The sequence below is a fragment of the Musa acuminata genome, chromosome BXJ3-9 (assembly GCF_036884655.1).
Source record: "Musa acuminata AAA Group cultivar baxijiao chromosome BXJ3-9, Cavendish_Baxijiao_AAA, whole genome shotgun sequence".
Classification (NCBI taxonomy): domain Eukaryota; kingdom Viridiplantae; phylum Streptophyta; class Magnoliopsida; order Zingiberales; family Musaceae; genus Musa; species Musa acuminata.
In genome coordinates, this window is record NC_088357.1 from 9,181,801 (window position 1) to 9,200,364 (window position 18,564).

Here is an 18,564-nt window from a genome sequence, read left to right on the forward strand (position 1 = left end):
ACAGTGGTCTAAGTCCTAAGTGCAATTTCCACCAAGCAAACAATTTCATAGGTTATATGATCTGAATAAGATTTAGTCTTCCATCGTAATTATCCGTACAGATTGATGCATCTTATGATCTCACAACCAAGGAAACCCTCCAAAAATGTTTGCCAAGTCATGCCAAGCCTAATCGAAAACTACTTCAATAATAGAGTCTAAGCATATGCAGAATAAACAAATAGTAACTTTTTAATTATTTGAACATATATCACTAGATATAGAGTACTAACCAACAAGTTTCTTATTTCTTTTGAAACAATGAATATTATCCTCACGCACTTTGACCTTGATGGAAATATGATTCATATGTAGCCACCCTGGTCTTCGAATCAGGCTGCTCCAAATCGTCCATAAAACCCAGTGTCATCGTAACAAAATCTTTCTTGTGCAAACGCTTCCATTCCTGCACAAAACAAGAACGTTCCAAAGTAAGAAGATTAATTGTCCAATCGCTACGCAAACGCTTCATGAGTAGTTTAAAATATTGCAAGAAAGAAAATATTTCGACTTTAATAATCTAATTTTTAGATAGGAACACGAAAAAGCAAATGGAGGTTCATTGGCCACCGATATCTTGATAACTCTTATGCCATAACATATATTCAACTATTGGAGATCAACCACATGCATCTTTTGTCGTTACCGAACTACCGTAAAAAAAAAAAAAATATTAGTTAAATTAAAAGTATTTAGATCTTTACTTATAAATTTTAATAAAATCTTTTTAGTTTTCCTTTATCTCTTATTAATTTTTTTATATATTCTAACTCCAATACCAGTAAGTCTTGTTAGCATATGTAGTGATTCTTTCTTATTTTATCCTCTATTAAAGGTACACCTCACTTAATCGACGACAACTACAGGTTGCTCTAGCCTCAATTGACATCAACTTTTTTTTGACAAAGCATGGTACGGTCAGCATAAAAAAATCAAGAATTTGACTATTCATCACACGTGCAATCTATTTATCTTTTGAAATCAGTGGGAGTCTTCCAGCCAACATGCCAAGGTGGCCTATCGGCGCCATCATTAATATCTGCATCGGCAAAACCAGATAGGAGCAGAAGCCCCTGGATTTTTGTTACATCTAACCAATCTTCGAGTAATACTTCAGCTAGCTACTATAACTCTACATCTATTTTGTTGATCATAAATATAACCATGCAATGTTTTCGAGCAGGACATTTCGAACATATGAAACAATGTACAAGTTAGGAAGAAGAATCAATGAAGTCCCAAATTAGATGAAGGCGAACATGACTGATAAAGAGGATGTCACATTATATGTGTGTATTTGTATGCTTGTGTGCAGAAAGACAACTTCAGCATACGATTTTGCATGTTTATTTCCCTGAAGTCAATCAGATACTATAAGTGCAAAGGAGAGAGTGCTGACCTCGAAATCCCATTCACTGTACAGGTTTGGGTCATTCTTGTCACTCCAAACATATGCATTAGCAAGTAATTTCTCTGACTTGTCCTGCAACATCAAATTATCATTCTTTTGTCGAGTACAAGAACTATCTCCCGCCAATCAAAATATTGCTTATTAAAATGTGCATTAGTTTGTATCCAAAGTACATTGGACAGGATTTGATATTACGGGGATTAGACACAGATATTTCAAGGTTTTTGTAGAAAAGCAGTATCAATATATCTCAATGTCGTACTACAAGGTCACAGGACAATTCTAAGGGCTCAAAATGCTTGCAGCAGTAAATGAGGCTGGCACTTCAAAAAGTTATTGGCAAAAAACAAATTATAAAGACAGTATAAACGCATGTCTATCAGAAATGAATGCTTCATGCATTAACAATATAAAACCACTAGACCCATAAATTGTAGAATCAGAGTAAGCTGCTAACTAAGCCACTCGGGTTAAACCAGCTGAGGTTTACATATAGCAAAGTACAAAATATTTATCCCCTCCAAGTTGTATAATATATCATGCTTAATTAAAAATTATACGCAACTGTCATTAGATAAACAAATGAACTAGGTTATATTATGATGTTCAAATGAACTAGATTATGTTATACAAACACACTTACTAGCAGAGAAATTTCAACAGTTCTCCTTTCATATTCCACATCTTCAAATGAATCCAGTTTATCCAACTCCTGATCTGTAATCCCCAAAAGAACCTATATAAAAAGGTCCGTTGCTCAATTATCAGTTATGCAGCAAAGGCATCAGAGATCTTTAAAATCATATCATTTATCACCCATGAAGTGAGTAAAAAAAATCTGTAATAAGTTCAATGATTACAGGGAAATTTCTTAGGAAGAATCTGTTTCAGTAGGTAAGAAGAAACAAAATCCAATGAGCATTCACCTTCCCCCATATTTTTTTCTTTGACAATATATGGTCCTAATTAGCATGTTTTTCCCCAGGATTTAGGATGCCAAATTGACCAATCAGACCCCTTTTAACAGTCCTCAGATGAAAGACAGATCTTCGGAAGGATAACCAATTTCCTACGGAGTTTGAGCTGCCTTCTGATTGTTTCCCTAGTATTTTCAACCTAATTGGAATCATCTTGTGTTTGATGTACCCGGATATTCACGCACAAGATTTTCTAACAACTTAACTGGCAAAAGTATAATCAAACATAAACCCTTTCTGAAAATTGTAGTTTTCACATTGATATCATTGGTAAATCTAAGATACATGATGTTTCATAGTTCATGTTGAAATCTTAAATAAATCAAAAACATAATTTTCTTTTTTCTTTTAAGTGGATCAAACTGTTACAACATAGTAAAAGCATTTTTGAGGTGCGAACTCAAAGTATACTTACATTCTCCTTCAAGGTAAAGAGTATGTTTAACTTCAAACAAATTACATGCATATATTAACTACTATCAATTCCAACAAATCGAAGATTAAAAGAATGCTAAACTTCAATGGTATTTCCACTAATATGAATCAGAAGAAGCATCTGTATTTGATGGGCCTTGTGTTGATGCCCACAGAGAGATTTCAAGAACAAACACTTCTTTGCAAGCTATATTGCCTAGGATATGAATCGCTCCAAATATAAACCAATTATATGTAATTTATAACTCAAAATTGTGATGATTTATTTTGGCATTTACATGAAATATCAAATTGTCAATGGTGCACAAAGAACATTGTTAAGGAAAAATCCTAAAGATGAAGATGAGTAAAAATTCAAAGTCAATGACGAGTTAATTGCTTCAGGGGCCAATAAAATCACTATCTCAAGTGTTATGTAAGCAACATCACTAGGAGAATAAGATTATAAATTACAAACATTAGGTAAAGTAGGGTTAAAGAACACACCCTGCCTTTCACCTTCTTACTTTCAGCTGGCAGAATTGCTGGGTAAACACGGCCCTTGATGCTAAACCTGTGGCTACAAAATCAAATCTCAACTTAGTAGCAATTCACTTGTAACTCGAAATCAAGAACCAGTCATCTGGGTTTGGAATGTGTGCATGATACGCTAATGACGCTTCAACTGCACTAGAACAACCTATCGGTAGTAATTCTATGGACTTGGTGATTCTTCGAACATGTTCCTAGCGATATGATTGCAACAACTGCTCGAAAGTGGCGATTTAGATCCGATCGAGGAGCCATATGATGCATCGACAACAAGAAAAGAAACGAATCCAATTGATACATGGAGAAACAAAAAGGTTTAGTGTGCTACGCTTTCTCTCACTTGTGCATACAGATCGGATTGAAGAAGCCTGTAATCCAGCCGAAACAGACCCTCCAAACATCGGGAAAACGATCCATCAGAGCGCAAAGAACATCGAAGAGCGCGATCGAAACCACAACAGAATCGAATCGATAGAGAGAGAAGGGGGAAGAAGAAGAAGAGATGTTTACTAATCGTTGAGGACGGCGGGAGAGGCGGGGGGCACGCGCTTGAGGATGGTTCGCACCACCTCGTCCGCCATCAGAGTGCCGTAGACGAAGACGTTGTGGAGAGAAGAAGCGTTCGCGGTGGCGGCCATTGCAGCTCCTCTCTCTCTCGCTCTCTTTCCAACGTCGCCCTTCTTCTCTGCTAATAGAAAGGGAGAAGAACGGCTCAAGATATCGAATCAGGTCGTTATTTTATGACGGGATATTTTGAGGACGAATCGTAGTGAGAAAACGTGGCTTGGGTTCATCGAATTTGTTATTTGTCTCTTAGTTTTGCTCTTATTTTCTGTTATTCCGTATATATATATATATATATATATATATATATATATATATATATAGAGAGAGAGAGAGAGAGAGAGAGAGATGTCAGAAGTCAAATGAAGAGAAAGCATTTAATAAACGAGTCAACAAGTGACCGGAGAAAGCTGTGGAGTGCCCCTCTGTTCTTCCTTCACTTAGAACGCCTCAAAAAAGTCATGAATTCGATGTAAGATTGTAAGGATGAATTGATGTATGATCTGTGTATAACCATGTAAAGGTATTATTTTCACCTGTAACTTCATTTCGACCACAGCTTTTTGCAATCACAGGTTGCAGAAGAAGTGTGTAGAGAAAGAAACATATCAAACCCAAGAAGAACACGATGCATAATGGGAAGGAGGACGCAGTCTCCCGAGCTTATTAGATCTCTCATGGTGCAATCGGATGGAAGGCAATAGTGGAGTGCTCCGCGATCTGCAGGCTGAACTGGCCTCCTTTCTCGGTCACGTCGATCTTGTCGGTCCCCGGCGGCGGCACCATCTCAAACTCCTTGACCAGTTTCCCGACGATGAGCCCCAGCAACGGCAGCGCCAGTATGATCCCGGGGCAGCTCCGCCGGCCGACACCGAAGGGAAGGAACCTGAAGTCCACTTTTCCGCCCACCAGCGCTTCCACCTCCGTCTCCTCGTCCAAGAACCGCTCCGGCCTGAACTCCTCCGGCTTGTTCCACCACTCGGGGTTGTTCCCCAGCCACCACGCGTTTACTATCACCTTCGTTCGCTTCGGGATGTCGTATCCCCCGAGCTTGGCTTCCTCAAGGTTCATGTGGGGGACGAGCAGGGGGATGGGCGAGTGCAGCCTGAGAGTTTCCTTGACGACCGCTTGCAGGTATGGCAGCCTGTGCAGGTTTGTCTCCGTCACCGGTTCATCGCCGAGCACGTCACGGAGCTCCTTCCTGAGCCTTGTCTGGGCGTTGGGATGGTTCACCAGTTCGGCTATCGCCCATTCCATCGACCACAAGGTGGTCTCGATGGCTGCAACATTTATGTTCTCCACGATGTATATCACGTTATCCGAGCTGATTTCTCCGTTCATCTCTGCTTCTAGTATGTAATCCATGGCGCATCTGAGTCTGTCCCCTTCTCTTTCGGCCATCAGTTTTCTGTAGAAAGATAAGATATTGGAATCTCCAGCGACGGGGACACGAAAGCATCATTCTCGATTCAAGGATGGATTGTGTTCGTATTGTATACCTTCTTTTCTCCACATAGTTGTTGTTGAAGAAGGCCAGTCTCCTGCTCTGCAAGTCCCTGCACTTGTTCAAGTAGCTTCTCAGGAAGGGCCTGAGGATGGGGATGAAGTCACCGTAGTTGTACTCGAAGCTCTGCGCCAGTCGGCTCCTCTCCGAGTTGAACCGCGTCGCCTGCTGGAACAGCGGGTCCGACACCGACTCGAACCGGGCGTCGAACATCATCCGGTACATGATGTTGTAGAGCATCAGCTGCAGCCGGCGGCGGACGATGATCCCCTCCGACTGCGCCGCCCGGTCCCCGCGGAGGTCCCGCAGCACCATATCCATCTCCTCCTCCCACATCCCCCTGTACTGCTGCACCACCTTGTTCGTGAAGAAGGGCAGCGTCATGATCCGGCGCATCCTGCGCCAGTGGTCGCCGTACTCGGTGAACACCATGTCCTTGCCGCTGTCGGTGAAGATGTCCCACACCACGTTGCGTGGCCGGGAGCCGAACTCCACCCCTTGCGTGTGGAGGACCTCCGTGGCCAGCTTGGGGTCGGAGACGACCACCAGGTTACGCACCCCGAGCCGCAGCAGGAACACGTTACCGTACTTCTTCGCCATGTCCACGAGGTTCCGGTGGTTGAGGTCATTGCCGACCTGTAGCCAGTTTCCAAAGATAGGGAAGGAGACGGGGCCGGGAGGGGCGCCATTGGAGCCGGAGCGGGAGAGTACGAAGGGGAGAAAGAAGAGGAGGAGAGGAAGAGAGAGAAGGAAGGGAGATTGATCAGGGAACAGATGCTTGGCAGCGTACGTGCAGGCAACTGCCGCAAGGGTGAGCATGGCCAACTTTCCGGTGGAGGCAGCCATGGCGATGGTCGTTGGCTTCCTTCCTGTTGCCAGTGCTCGTTGGATGCAAAGGAGGGAGAGCGGACGCTGATTTATACGCGAAGGAAGCAGTGGTGGTTCGGTGGGGTAATCGATGGGCTGCCGAGCGAAACGAGGTAGGAGAAAGAGTGAAGATGGACAGTAGGACGTCAGCCGAGGTGGTAGGAGAGAGAGGGTTGGTGGGACATGTCAGTTCTTTGACTTCCCTTTAGCCCTGCGGAATCATATATCTGACCCTTCTTTTTGGTGGTGAAAGGATTCCTGGAATCACAGAGTGCCCAAAGTACAAGTAAATGATTCATTCATATTATACTAACATTGATCATTATTGAAAACCTTCAAAGTTAATTACTATAGGGGAAAAGAATAAGCTGGCCTTCTTTGACTCGACCAACGGGGAAGCATGCAGTTTGCCTCCACAAAGATATAGTAAATGATCACCGGGTAAAAGGAAGGCGTGCAATAATTTGGCAGAAGAAAACAAAAACATGTTTGTTTGGTCGATTGCGATGGCTCTGTTGGCGTCCATGGTTTTGGTATGTGGGTTTGACTCCTTCGCTGGTTCTGTAACGCTGGTTAGCTGAAATGATGTCCACTAACATGTGTTCGATTGCGATGGTTGGGACTTTAATAATACCCGTCCTGTATAGGATCCGGATGGATGGGTGGGGCACACGAATGGGGTTGGTGAGACTCGTCGCACGAGCCCGATCTCATCGGATGCACTCGTGTGCATGGATTGATTGATTGCACGCGTCGGTAACGACTTCCTGCGCCGTATTGTTCGTTGGAGAATTCTGTGGTGTCAGATGAGTACCGAGCCATTGTGAGCCGCCACATCAGTAACCGGGGGTGGGGCCCATTTCAAAAGTTAAAAGTTCCTAAGTTTATTTGTAAGTCTTAATATCCGAATAAGAAATGGATATTGTATAAATAGTTTTAATTAAATAGTAATTATGAAAAATAAATATAGGAGTCGAATATCAACGATTTTGTTTTTCGATGATAGAAAGACATAATATAGAAAAAGATAGAAGATAACAGAAAAATGTTATCCAAGACACTTGTTTATATGTGGTAATTTTGATTTTTTTGTAAAAATAAATGCAATCAATATTCATAATCTAGAATGAGAATTTTTTCATCTTAGACCACTTTGATATTTTAAATACCTATTAATTATTTATTAATTTTGGTGTTAGAATGTTCGATATGAGTTTCTTTCGAGGATAAAAACATTAGAGTTAACTCTCCTCAAGTTAACATCCAGACTCTTCTAATCACTGTTTCTAGATCTTCAAGTTAAGATTTGAGTCAGAGCCAATCAACTTCAACATTAATATGAATTAATGATATAATATGGAGAACTTTGTAATAGTTCCTATAATCATATAGCTTGGTAAGGCATTGAGCTATGACAATTACTAAATGCTAAATATGTTTATCCGTGATTTATCTATTATATCAAAGAATAACTCGTTCAATATAGGCTAATTATCTCATGTAATTAGTTATATTTAATATATTAATATTTATATTTAAAAAATTATATTAAAATTTTTATATTTATAAAAAATAAAAAAAATATTTAATCTTATTTTTCGTCACGTTGTCAACTCCGTTGACAAAAATATTATAAGGTTTATCATTAAACATGTGTTGATTTTATCTCATTTTAATTTATCGTTGAACATGTACCATATTTAAAAATATAAATATCAGGTACTAAAGTAACTAATTACAAAAGATAATATATACTCATGCTTAATCCATATTAATCTGGAAACTATGCGGAAAACAGAAACAGTTCCCATTCAGAATGGTTATAAGAGAGAAATGGTTACTGAACCGTTCCTGCTTTCGGCATAATTTCTAGCTTTTCAATACATATTTCAAATATTGATACTACCTCTCGACCATCCGAGACCGATGTACACATGCTGATCATCCCATCTCATAACAAGTTTCATTAAATGAACTTAATATATAGTACCAGATAAATTCAAGTCTCGTTACCGAGATGGTGTTAAAGTGACACAAACATGCATTATATTAGATGATATTATGTGTATATATATATATATATATATATATATATATAGAAAAGAGGTACAATGATGCCTCAATATTTCCCTCCCATTCATGGTTTTTTTTAGCGTACCAACGATCTGCCATCGGGTATTCACGACTCGGTTCGTCTCTTTTTCTCGCTCTTCGCGTCGTGGAAAGAGAGTCACGAAAGAAGCCAAGAAAGAAGGCCGAAGAGAGAGAAGCCAAAGAGATTGGTTTCGTTGCCCTCTCGCCCCTTTGAACCCCTCCGATCCGGCGATCGTCGATCGCTCCCCCAGTGTTCTTCTTGCTTCCTCATCCGCCTTTGATCCTCTCCGATCCGCCATCTTTGGTGTTTTTTCCCCTTTTTCCGGGTCCGATCTGGTTGGATCGCTCGCTGAAGAAGATGAATCAGAGGTTGAAGCTCCAGCAGCAGCAGCAGGCGCTGATGCAGCAGGCGATGCTCCAGCAGCAGCAGCTCTACCACTCCGGGGTCTTAGCCGCTGCCATGTCTCAGGTGGGAGTCCCTCTGGCTTCCTCTCTTGACTACTTTTGATCACTTCTGTCTCCTTAATGCTTTTGTAGCGGCGAACTTAATGGCATTTCTTGTTCTTTCTTGCCTAGAGAATCACGCTTGCTAGGTTTGTGCGTGGCTTCTAGATCGGGTTATCCCTGATTGTTTTATGAATTCTAGTCAAAAGAGGCTTCCATCAACATGGGGTCTAGGGAGTGTCGATATGCTCAGCCTTACCCTTACAAGTAAGGAGGTCATCTTTATAACATGAACTATGGTCATCCAAATTACGATAGGGCAATCTTACGTGTGCATTGTAATCTATGTTATTATGAAAAGTGAACAAGGAATAGACGGATAACAGACTGCAAAATTTTCTCATGGGAAAAGGTTTCTTGTTAGTCTCTGTTCTTCATTCTGTATGGTTCGGTAAAACATGTTTTTAGTTATATAACGTGCTTAAACATGTTTGTCGGACAAGTATCTTAAGAAACATGCTTCCTTAATATTTTAGTTGGTTATTATTCTTTGGGCCGTGCATTCTATATTGTTGCTTGACTATTGATGCCTGCTTAAACTTCCCAAGCGTCTAGTAATTTATTTTACTTTGATACTATTGTTTTCTTTCACCAGTTGCCTTCTTTCGCTATACCTTCTGTTATCATTTGAATCACAAGAACCAATGACCAGAGTGTTTAGCAGGGATTTCATTATTTGCTTCAAATGATTTCACATCTTAAATTTAGCCCTTTATTAGGTTTTGATTGGATAAGTGGGTTTGACATTGGATCACCATGTTAGAATGTTATAGGGTTTTCTTTTATTTCTCAATTTCCTAAACATAGTGTATAGATTCTCTAGGTTTTTTTCTTTTTCATGTTCTTTTTGCCTTTCATATTTTGCAGATGGAGCCTGTTCCAAGTGGAAATCTTCCCCCTGGTTTTGATCCATCTACATGCCGCAGTGTGTGAGTGTATAGTTTGTTTTTTTTTTCTTTCCCCGTTTGCACTTCTTTCTTTTCCATTCATTTTCCAGAGCCACTTGCTACAAACATGACATAGGAATGCCATTATAATAGTAATTGTGCACTGTATAGAATGGAGTTGATGATCATATCCAGAGTACTTGTCTCGTCTGTCATGAGTTCCCATTTATTCTTAATAAACATTTTTGTGCTCTAGGACTTTATTGTTAAATACATGAATGTTATTTATTCTTAATATTCATAACTGTTCCATGTAGTTGGAGCTACTTTAACTTCATTACTGATTTTCTGATTGCAATTATTAGGTATGTGGGAAATATCCATCCAAATGTAACAGAGAGCCTACTGGCTGAAGTTTTTCAAAGTTTTGGTCCACTTGAAGGATGCAAACTCATCAGAAAAGAAAAGGTTCATTTCTGGATCAAAACTCTCAGAGTAGTTATCCCAAAGACGACAAGTCATCATCTGTGCTCTTGCAGTTACCACTGAATCTTAATGTTTACTGAAGTCACAAAGTCTTGTTATTTCTGCATCACTTATTTCTGAGTGAAAATTCAAAATCATGCTCATAGTCGTCGGTATGCAATTGTCATGTTGAACAGATAGTTAACTTGTAACCTGCACTATATTGTTGTCTACTTTAGTTAATAAGATATTTAGACCTGTAAAATGATGGGTTCAACCTATGTTTGGATCCAGTGACATATTTGATCACTCTAAGCCAGCTTCTTAAAATTATCTTGTTTACCATTTCAGTTCAAACTAGGTTTTTGACCTATCGAGGGTTGTTTGACTATATTTGTTGGTCAATGAATTGAGCTAGATTTGGAAATCTTTGAGTTAGAATTGGATCATATTGATGGATTTACTTTTCTTTTAGTGGAATCTCTTTAGCAATTAGGTCTGGATGGAAATCTTTAGCTATTACTTTCATTATTAGCTATCTAAAAAAGTCATAGAAAAGGGCAACATGTTTGCATGGTTACATCTCTTTAAATAGCTGGGTTCTGCTGAACAAGATTCACATATTATTTTGGTGCACAGAAGGTAGCTGAAGGCCCCCTTTGCCATTTCTTCTCTAATATTTTACTCTGTATTCACTTTTTCATATGTGTTACTACTGTTTTACTGTTACTAAATGGAAAACAATGACAAATATATATTTTTAGGTTAATTTGATCTGAAACTGAAGATAGCTTCTTTGTCAGTGATTTCTATTAGATACTCCTGAAAGTATACATTTGTACTGTGTAGAAATTGTACAATATTAGTTGGGTGCACTATACTGATAGTCCCTAACTATTAGTATAGTTATTTAGGGGACTTATTGGTCACAAAAGGGAGCCCAGAAAAATACTTGGAGCTGTTTCATATGGAGGTATATGAAAAAATTGCCTCAGGGCACTATGATTCTGGAAGATACTTAAAAAATAATTCACAAACTGAACCATTTTTCTCGAGATATCTGTAGTATGGATATGATCTGTTTGTAGGTGGCATCTAATATGTAGAGGAAATGACAGGCTGCTGTGTAGAACTCCATGGACTTTGTAGACATCGTTGTGGAGAAGATTTCTTCACTCTAGTACCAATTGATTATATATGCCTCTCCTGTAAGACTTTCTCCAATTTGAGGAGAGCAGGCATCCTAGGATACAAGAAGAAAAAAGGTAATTAATGCAACTAAGGAATTTATATTATTGCATAAAAAAAGATTACCATTCTCATGATGTACAATGTAGGCTTACAATATGCTGTACTTAAGATATACAAGGAGTTTCCTTTTTTTTTTTTTGGAAATTTTGGAACCTCACAAAATGTTATCTAAAATCACATCTGGAGCTCTCTAACTGTAACCCCTAATAGTGTAAGATTTTCCTGACCTTCCCTATGAGTAACATAAGAATTAACTGATAAGAACACAACTCAAAATATGACTCTAAACTTGACCTAAAATAGAAAATAAAAACAGAAAGAAAATATTTTAAAAAACGTAACAATATAAATCCAATGACCATTTTCTAGGGCCGGTTTATAGGTGGTGGTTCATATCATCCTGCATGTCCAATGACCATAACTCTTTGGTGCTTGCAGGCCCTAGCAGGTGCATTTTACACCATATTAATGCCATTATTGAAAGTTTTAATACAGCATGGTGCATAAGCGACATCTTGGGCGCAACTTAGCTTATCAACTTGCCTTGGCACATGATTAGGTGCATGCTGGTATGTATTGGTTGATTGTCAAGAGATATTCTTAGATAGATTAAGAAACATTAGATAAATTATCATTATCATGGCTCTCATCCTTCTAACAGTTCACTACCCTTTTTATTCATAAGAATCGAGTCAAATGCTGACTCATGATGCTATCACTCATTGTGTTCAACCTTGTCTTTTAAGGTGGATACTGGTGTAAACAGTTAACACCGATATTTTAAACTTCTTATCACACTTCAAACGGCTACACATAGTTTGCATGATAGTCCTGGAACAAGGGACTCCTCCCTGTCTTGACATTACACCCAGAGACATTATTCATAATGTCTCTTGGGACTTAGTTCTACTTTATTCAACAGACAGTTAAACTTAATTGACTCTTGGGACTTAGGCTGAAATCAAGGATACGATAAAGAACTCTTCATCCATGATGTTTAAATTGCATTTGTTTTATTGACTTCTTGGTCATTTCAAGTGTCAGCTTAGGACTTTTGGTTGTTGAGTCTCATGGTGTTATGCATACGGATGGAATGAAATATAAATTTACACTATCATTACTTTGTTAATCCATGTAGGAGTCCTAAATATGCAAGTCTTGAGACCTCAGTTGCCTCTGATGGACCTGGACAATAAAATATCCTCTAAAGTAGTAGCTTTTATCTGCTTCTGTTTATTGCTATATTGATCACATGTAGCAGCTTGCTGATGGTCAAGCATGTGAAGCAAACAAAAAATGTTTGTTAACTAAAAATACTCAGATGTAATTTTCTGTCTTGTAGTCTTCGTTTGGATTTGTTGATTACCATGATCGGAGGTCAGCAGCTCTTGCTATCATGTCACTGCATGGGCGACAGCTGTAAGAAATTTTGAATATGCATGATGTAATTTTTCCCTGCTGAATTGATCTGCCACAATTTTAGTTTCAAATCTGTACATCTGCAGATATGGTCAAGCAATTAAGGTGAATTGGGCATACGCTAGTGGTCAAAGGGAAGACACATCTGGTAGAAACTCCCATATACCATCTTATTAATTTCCTATTGTAGGTTCAACAGTACACCCTCTGAAGCTTGTTACCTATAATCTGTTTCACATATGTTTTTGTCTTGAGCAGGACATTTCCATATTTTTGTTGGAGATCTAAGTTCGGAGGTCACTGATGCAACACTTTTTGCTTGTTTCTCAGCATACAGCAGTTGTTCGTAAGTCACTCACATTATCTGAACCGTTGTGGTATCTTATGATTCATATTGACAAACTGTTTAACTTCAAAAAAAAGAAATTATCATGCCAAGTGTTGCCTGTTGAAGAGAAAGCTTAAGTTTAACAATGATTATTTCCTTTTTGTTATTTGGAGGTATATTTTCTACTATGGCTTATGTTAACTATGATGTTCAGGGATGCACGGGTAATGTGGGATAACAAAACGGGGCGCTCTAGAGGATTTGGCTTTGTCTCTTTCCGAGATCAGCAGGTATATTGCTTATGAATGTATTTGTGGTCAACTTCCCTACCAAGTTGACTTGCCTTTCTTAGTTTGCTTTTTTTGATTTATTTCCAACAAGTTGTGTTGGTTAGCCTAACAGCTTGAGAACATTTTCTTTTCCTAATATTTGCTCGGGTATTACTGGCCACTAGTGGTTTAGTGACCTGAATATAAATCACTGATGTTCACAATAAATTATGAATTATCTGCCAGTTCAGCTATAAGACAGTATCAACAGAAATTCAGATTTAATTGATAGAGGGGTGTTGGTGTTATTTTATGTTCTGGAGTTGTTTGTTTCTTAGTAATTTCTTGTCTTATACTGATCATTAAAACATAAATGGAAAAGGCAACTTCCTTCCTGATAGTGTTAATTCAGATGTCCTTAGTTGCCATATGTTCTTTGCAGGATGCACAGAATGCCATCAATGATATGACTGGTAAGGTTGGGCTCAGTGCTTCTGTCATTTCAGTATTTATGTTTGTCAGATTTGCTTTGGTTGACATAGAAACCCTATCATCCAGGTAAATGGCTTGGAAGTAGACAAATACGGTGCAACTGGGCAACCAAGACTACTGGCGAAGACAAACAGCAGAGTGACAATCAGAATGCTGTTGTATTGACAGAGGGAAGTAGCAATCCAGGTGAACTAGCTAACTAGGCATAAGACTTAAGGTTATTAGGTTCTTGTTTGTCGATTTGTTGTCCAATTTCTCCATAGTAAGAGTTGACTTATCTTCTGAAGCATATTATATACAAACAGGCAGATATACTACACAATTTAAAGAAAGTTAACATTGTATTGTTTGTTTGTAGCAGATGGAGGCCAGGAGAATTCAAATGAAATGGCCCCTGAAAATAATCCTGCATACACAACTGTGTATGTTGGTAACCTGGCCCATGAGGTAACTCGTTAAATTTGTAGGTTTTGATATCTCTGACAAGTACTTTTGTTGCTCCTCTTTTTCTTTTTAGTCCACACTGTCATACAGTTTGTTGAGTTTTACTTTTAGTCCTCATACCATTCATCTGGCAATGGACATCTCAGGTATCACAAGTTGAGCTTCACCGCCAATTTCATATTTTAGGTGCTGGTGTAATTGAGGAAGTGCGGATACAGAGGGATAAAGGATTTGGATTTGTCAGATATCGTACACATGAAGAAGCTGCTTTGGCCATCCAAATGGCAAATGGAAGGATAATATGTGGGAAATCAATGAAAGTAAACTCCTCAATTCAGAGACTTAGGCACTTGTTTCTCATGTTCTGCTAAATCTGGTTTAGCTTTGGGTTATACCTGTACATTAACATTGTCTCATTCTGGCATCTCTTGTAGTGTTCTTGGGGAACTAAGCCAACTCCCCCAGGGACGGCTTCCAACCCACTACCTCCTCCTCTGCCACCGTTTCAGCTTCTACCAACACCAGGTCTCCAAGGTTTTACGGCTGCTGAGCTCTTGGCTTATCAGCGTCAGCTTGCTTTGAGTCAGGTTGCTGCTGGACCAATGGCTGGTCAACATGGCCTTGCTGCACAGCCTTCTGCAGGGCTCATGTCAGGTGGTGGGTCACAGGCAATGTATGATGGTTATTCCAGTCTTTCATCTGCTCAGCAGTTAATGTACTACAATTAGGGATGTATTCAGCAAGAACTGCATATCATGGGCCTTTTATTTCTAGCGGACAAGGACATTGTTTCCCTGTTATTTGAGTGTTTTGTCTAAATTTTCTGCTACTGTTTGGTTGAGTACATAGGTTTCTTGTCAGTCCTTGATCTTTCGTATTCAAAGAATAGTTGTGGTTTTGCATTATGGATTATCTTTGATATATAGCATATGAAATATAACCTTGTCATATTGTAGATATCCAAACATTTTGTTGTATGACCGATGAAGAGAACATTGTTCAGGATTTGTTAGTTACCAGTATGCTTTCATAATTTTCATGGACAATAGTTCATATTATGGATGCCACACCTTTGGCTTTTCTATAATGTGTATAGAGTTTCATTTGGTAGATTGAATGTTCACTAAATGGATCTTGCATTCTACGCATTCTTTAGTGCTCACAAAATCCTATCTGAAAAGATACGTGAAGTTGAAATTATTCTGAAATTTCTTCAAAAATAGTTTCATGTTCGTTGACCTGAGTACTATTCTTGCTCATAATTGTGAATTTAAGGTCAGCACGGAATGCATTGCGGTTTACAGAAAGTTGGAGTTCCAAGCTGGCTGGTGGATTGTTAATCAAATCTACCTTTGGTGCTTATGTATTACAGCACTAGAATTATGGATATGTACAAATTATTGGTTACCAATACTTGAATGTAGATGACTTCTTGGCTCTAGAATTATGTTTGTTTTCATGTAAATGCACTTGGGAAAGATTGTTCTTGCAAATATAGATTCTAAATGTTCTACATGTAGTTAGTAGTCTATTAATTTGAATGTAGTACTTTTTGTATGTGCAAGATAAAGCTGCATTATCTTTGAGCCATATGTCATCCAGCTAGCTCTAATTTTTCCATCCAAGACTTGTGCATCCTACATGATCTTGCAGGTTTGCAACCAATTGGGCTGGGACATGATCACTAATGGAGGTGGGAGTAGGAACAACTGCTGCAAGCTCAAGTTGGAGAACCTCATCATATATTAGCATTGCAGGTAACCATTTCAATTACACTTACTAATTTTTTGCTGCAAAATATAAATAGTGAATATACCCTAGAATCTTGATCGATAAAGGGACTCCCTGAATGACAAGCTTTTATTCATCTAAGCTCACAAAAATGTTGCTTGTAAGTTAGAACACATTTGCCAGTAGGCTTTTTTAACATATTGATCCCCCACTCCTTAGGCTAATTGCTGACAAGTCCTCGCTTTATCATCTGAAAAAAAAACCCATTATTTTTAAATCTGTTACATATGCCAAAACATATTTAACAGATCTCGCCAATCACCATTATACTACATTGAATAAAATAACCATAACTTATTACAGACCGCAGCTTTGACAACTGATGGAATGCATTAGACAGATTCTCTCACATGAACAGTTATGGCAACATCTTCTTTCTCTAATCTTTAAATTATTTGTTGTAATTGTTAAAACAAGTTTGGTTGATTTTTCTTTAAAGGAGAATGCAATAGTTGTCAGTTTTTAACCTTTTTTTAAAATTGCAACCATGAAAACACGTGTTTGTGGGAACAATATTAGAGGAAAAAGTGATTCAAGCATCAGTTGCCACAGTTTTTGTTCTTAAATTTGAAACAAAAAAAAAAAATCAGATAGCCTCCAAATTGCCAAACTATGTACTCACGAGCTCCAAAGAAGGGGCAAAGAGACGAAAGCAATATAACGCAGCAACTCTAAAGGACGCCCCAGTGGCAGCGGCGGCAAGGGCTCATAAGAGGCTGCTTTCCTCAAAGTAGACCATCTTCCAGGCGAGGTTTGCTCCCACGTGCCAGATCACGCACTTGTAGATCTCTGGCGCCTCCTCATCCTCCTTTCCCGCCGATTCCGCCTCCCTCGGCTTGGCCGCGGCCCTCGCCGAACTCATCGGGATCGGGTCGGACCGGGCCGGCGAACCTCGGGCGGCGGGAACGCTCATCGCTGCCACGATCCCGAGGCCGACGGCGCCGCCGCCCGACGCTCCTCGGCCACCTCGCCGTCGGCGAGCGGGAGACCTCATCGTCAGCGAGCAGCTCGCACAGCCCGACGAAAAGACCAGCTTTCGCGGTGCGCTTCCGCCCGGGGAACTCGCGCATGGCCTCGTTTCCCACGCGATTCGCCGAGTGATTTCCCTTTCTCCCTCTTTTGCTGTGGCCTATCCACATCAACTGCGTTTGATGCTTGACCTCACAACTCCATAACACTAGTCTATGACGCGGTACAAAAATATTAGAAATCGGAAGAAGAAAGGGTAGAACTGGAGGGAAGCCTCCAATGGAGATTTTTTTTGGAATGTGGTCAGGAGAAAATATAAATCACATAAGAAAACTGAATATTGAAGCCTTACAAAGTAGAACAAGTGTTGTTATTTTCATGTCTACAATGCAGCATTAAATGCTTTAAATGGCACGTTATTCTCATAGCTAGTGTGATAAAGATAAGGCTTTGACACTTTTTTTCTGTGCTTGTAGATTCACAGACGTGTTATCAGCAGGTATCAGTCTTTTTATACTTCAACTTGTACTAAATTATAGATGTTCCGATCTTTTTTTTAACTATTTTTAATTTCACTATTAAATTCAGTGTCTTCTATATCACATGGAATTTTACTTAATGCAGGTTCGCCTCACTCGTTGCTTAGTTTAATTGGGAAAAAGGCTTATATAATAGCTTAGAATCAAGGCTCAGTATATAAGAAGACTAAACAATTTTGGTGGTCTCAAAAGCTGTCTTTGCTTCATATGAACTCTCTTAGTTGTATTAGAGGGAACAGGATGAGCGACAAATATTAATACTTGGCAAATGAGTAAAAACAATTATCAAAAAATGTCAAAGGTGGTTTGTATGGACTTTACGAGGGTCCATTGTAATATCTTTCAGCCTGTTTTCCTATGAAAACCAGAAGGAGCCTACAAATTTATTGCACTGGCAATGATAATTAGGATGTGGAAATATCAAGAATGTCTATCTTGACAAAACTGGTGCACATCCAAGTTAAGGATTTTGTAGAGCAAAAGAAAGTGCATGACTTTGAGGCTAAAGGAATAACTAGATACAAAAATAGAAAATACGAATTAGATATGACTTTAATAGTTTCATCTGGTCAGGTATGTGATTAATAGAAAATAAAAATTAGAGTCCTGAAGGATGGAGTAGACATATTCAAGGCTGCTAACAATTTCTCTGGAGAAACAGCACATGATCATTTTACGGAATCATTGAAGATATGCATTAATGATCTACTAGAAGATAATAATTACTTGTTAACCAGAACATCTATGATGAGGTGAATTAACTCAGTGCTTGAGGGTGGAAATT

General features: G+C 39.1%; 3 protein-coding genes across 10 annotated transcripts; 1 reads left to right on the plus strand and 2 right to left on the minus strand.

Moving 5' to 3' along the window:
* Nucleotides 1-206: 206 nt before the first annotated feature.
* Nucleotides 207-4,189, minus strand: LOC135650170 (AIG2-like protein D). Of its 2 annotated transcripts, XM_065169359.1 has the most exons (5): nt 3,904-4,183; nt 3,349-3,421; nt 2,094-2,186; nt 1,439-1,522; nt 207-445 (listed from the first exon to the last, which is right to left on the minus strand). In XM_065169359.1, exons 1-5 carry the CDS (start codon nt 4,029-4,031, stop codon nt 314-316), a joined length of 510 nt encoding a protein of 169 aa, XP_065025431.1. In that variant the 5' UTR covers nt 4,032-4,183; the 3' UTR covers nt 207-313. The 2 variants fall into 2 exon arrangements, with proteins under 2 accessions (XP_065025431.1, XP_065025432.1); XM_065169360.1 differs by lacking the exon at nt 2,094-2,186 and having other exon boundaries at nt 3,904-4,189.
* Nucleotides 4,190-4,423: 234 nt separating this feature from the next.
* LOC135650169 (cytochrome P450 CYP73A100-like) lies at nt 4,424-6,381 on the minus strand. Its single transcript, XM_065169358.1, has 2 exons — nt 5,457-6,381; nt 4,424-5,365 (listed from the first exon to the last, which is right to left on the minus strand). The coding sequence occupies exons 1-2, from the start codon at nt 6,305-6,307 to the stop codon at nt 4,633-4,635; spliced, it is 1,584 nt and encodes a 527-aa protein (XP_065025430.1). The 5' UTR covers nt 6,308-6,381; the 3' UTR covers nt 4,424-4,632.
* Nucleotides 6,382-8,464: 2,083 nt separating this feature from the next.
* LOC103997904 (RNA-binding protein 208) lies at nt 8,465-18,446 on the plus strand. Of its 7 annotated transcripts, XR_010501176.1 has the most exons (14): nt 8,465-8,891; nt 9,794-9,855; nt 10,179-10,281; nt 12,872-12,948; nt 13,035-13,096; nt 13,207-13,294; nt 13,491-13,566; nt 13,988-14,018; nt 14,104-14,223; nt 14,396-14,484; nt 14,628-14,801; nt 14,916-15,154; nt 16,135-16,238; nt 17,718-18,446. XR_010501176.1 is itself a non-coding variant. In XM_065167281.1 (13 exons), exons 1-13 carry the CDS (start codon nt 8,781-8,783, stop codon nt 16,160-16,162), a joined length of 1,260 nt encoding a protein of 419 aa, XP_065023353.1. In that variant the 5' UTR covers nt 8,465-8,780; the 3' UTR covers nt 16,163-18,446. The 7 variants fall into 7 exon arrangements, 6 of the variants coding, with proteins under 6 accessions (XP_065023353.1, XP_009417517.2, XP_009417518.2 ...); XM_065167281.1 differs by having other exon boundaries at nt 16,135-18,446; XM_009419242.3 differs by lacking the exons at nt 16,135-16,238; nt 17,718-18,446 and having other exon boundaries at nt 8,466-8,891; nt 14,916-15,402.
* Nucleotides 18,447-18,564: the final 118 nt, after the last annotated feature.

Excerpts from the sequence above, each read along its gene's own strand:
- LOC135650170 (XM_065169359.1), bottom strand. The coding sequence starts at position 4,031 with ATGGCCGCCACCGCGAACGCTTCTTCTCTCCACAACGTCTTCGTCTAC. Across the intron at positions 2,187-3,348 it reads GTAAGAAGGTGAAAGGCAGG|GTTCTTTTGGGGATTACAGA; the intron begins GTGTGTTCTTTA and ends CTTTTTATATAG. Across the intron at positions 446-1,438 it reads ACAGTGAATGGGATTTCGAG|GAATGGAAGCGTTTGCACAA; the intron begins GTCAGCACTCTC and ends TGTTTTGTGCAG.
- LOC135650169 (XM_065169358.1), bottom strand. The coding sequence starts at position 6,307 with ATGGCTGCCTCCACCGGAAAGTTGGCCATGCTCACCCTTGCGGCAGTT. Across the intron at positions 5,366-5,456 it reads AACTATGTGGAGAAAAGAAG|AAAACTGATGGCCGAAAGAG; the intron begins GTATACAATACG and ends ATCTTTCTACAG.
- LOC103997904 (XM_009419242.3), top strand. The coding sequence starts at position 8,781 with ATGAATCAGAGGTTGAAGCTCCAGCAGCAGCAGCAGGCGCTGATGCAG. Across the intron at positions 10,282-12,871 it reads AACTCATCAGAAAAGAAAAG|TCTTCGTTTGGATTTGTTGA; the intron begins GTTCATTTCTGG and ends TCTGTCTTGTAG. Across the intron at positions 14,019-14,103 it reads TGCCATCAATGATATGACTG|GTAAATGGCTTGGAAGTAGA; the intron begins GTAAGGTTGGGC and ends CCTATCATCCAG.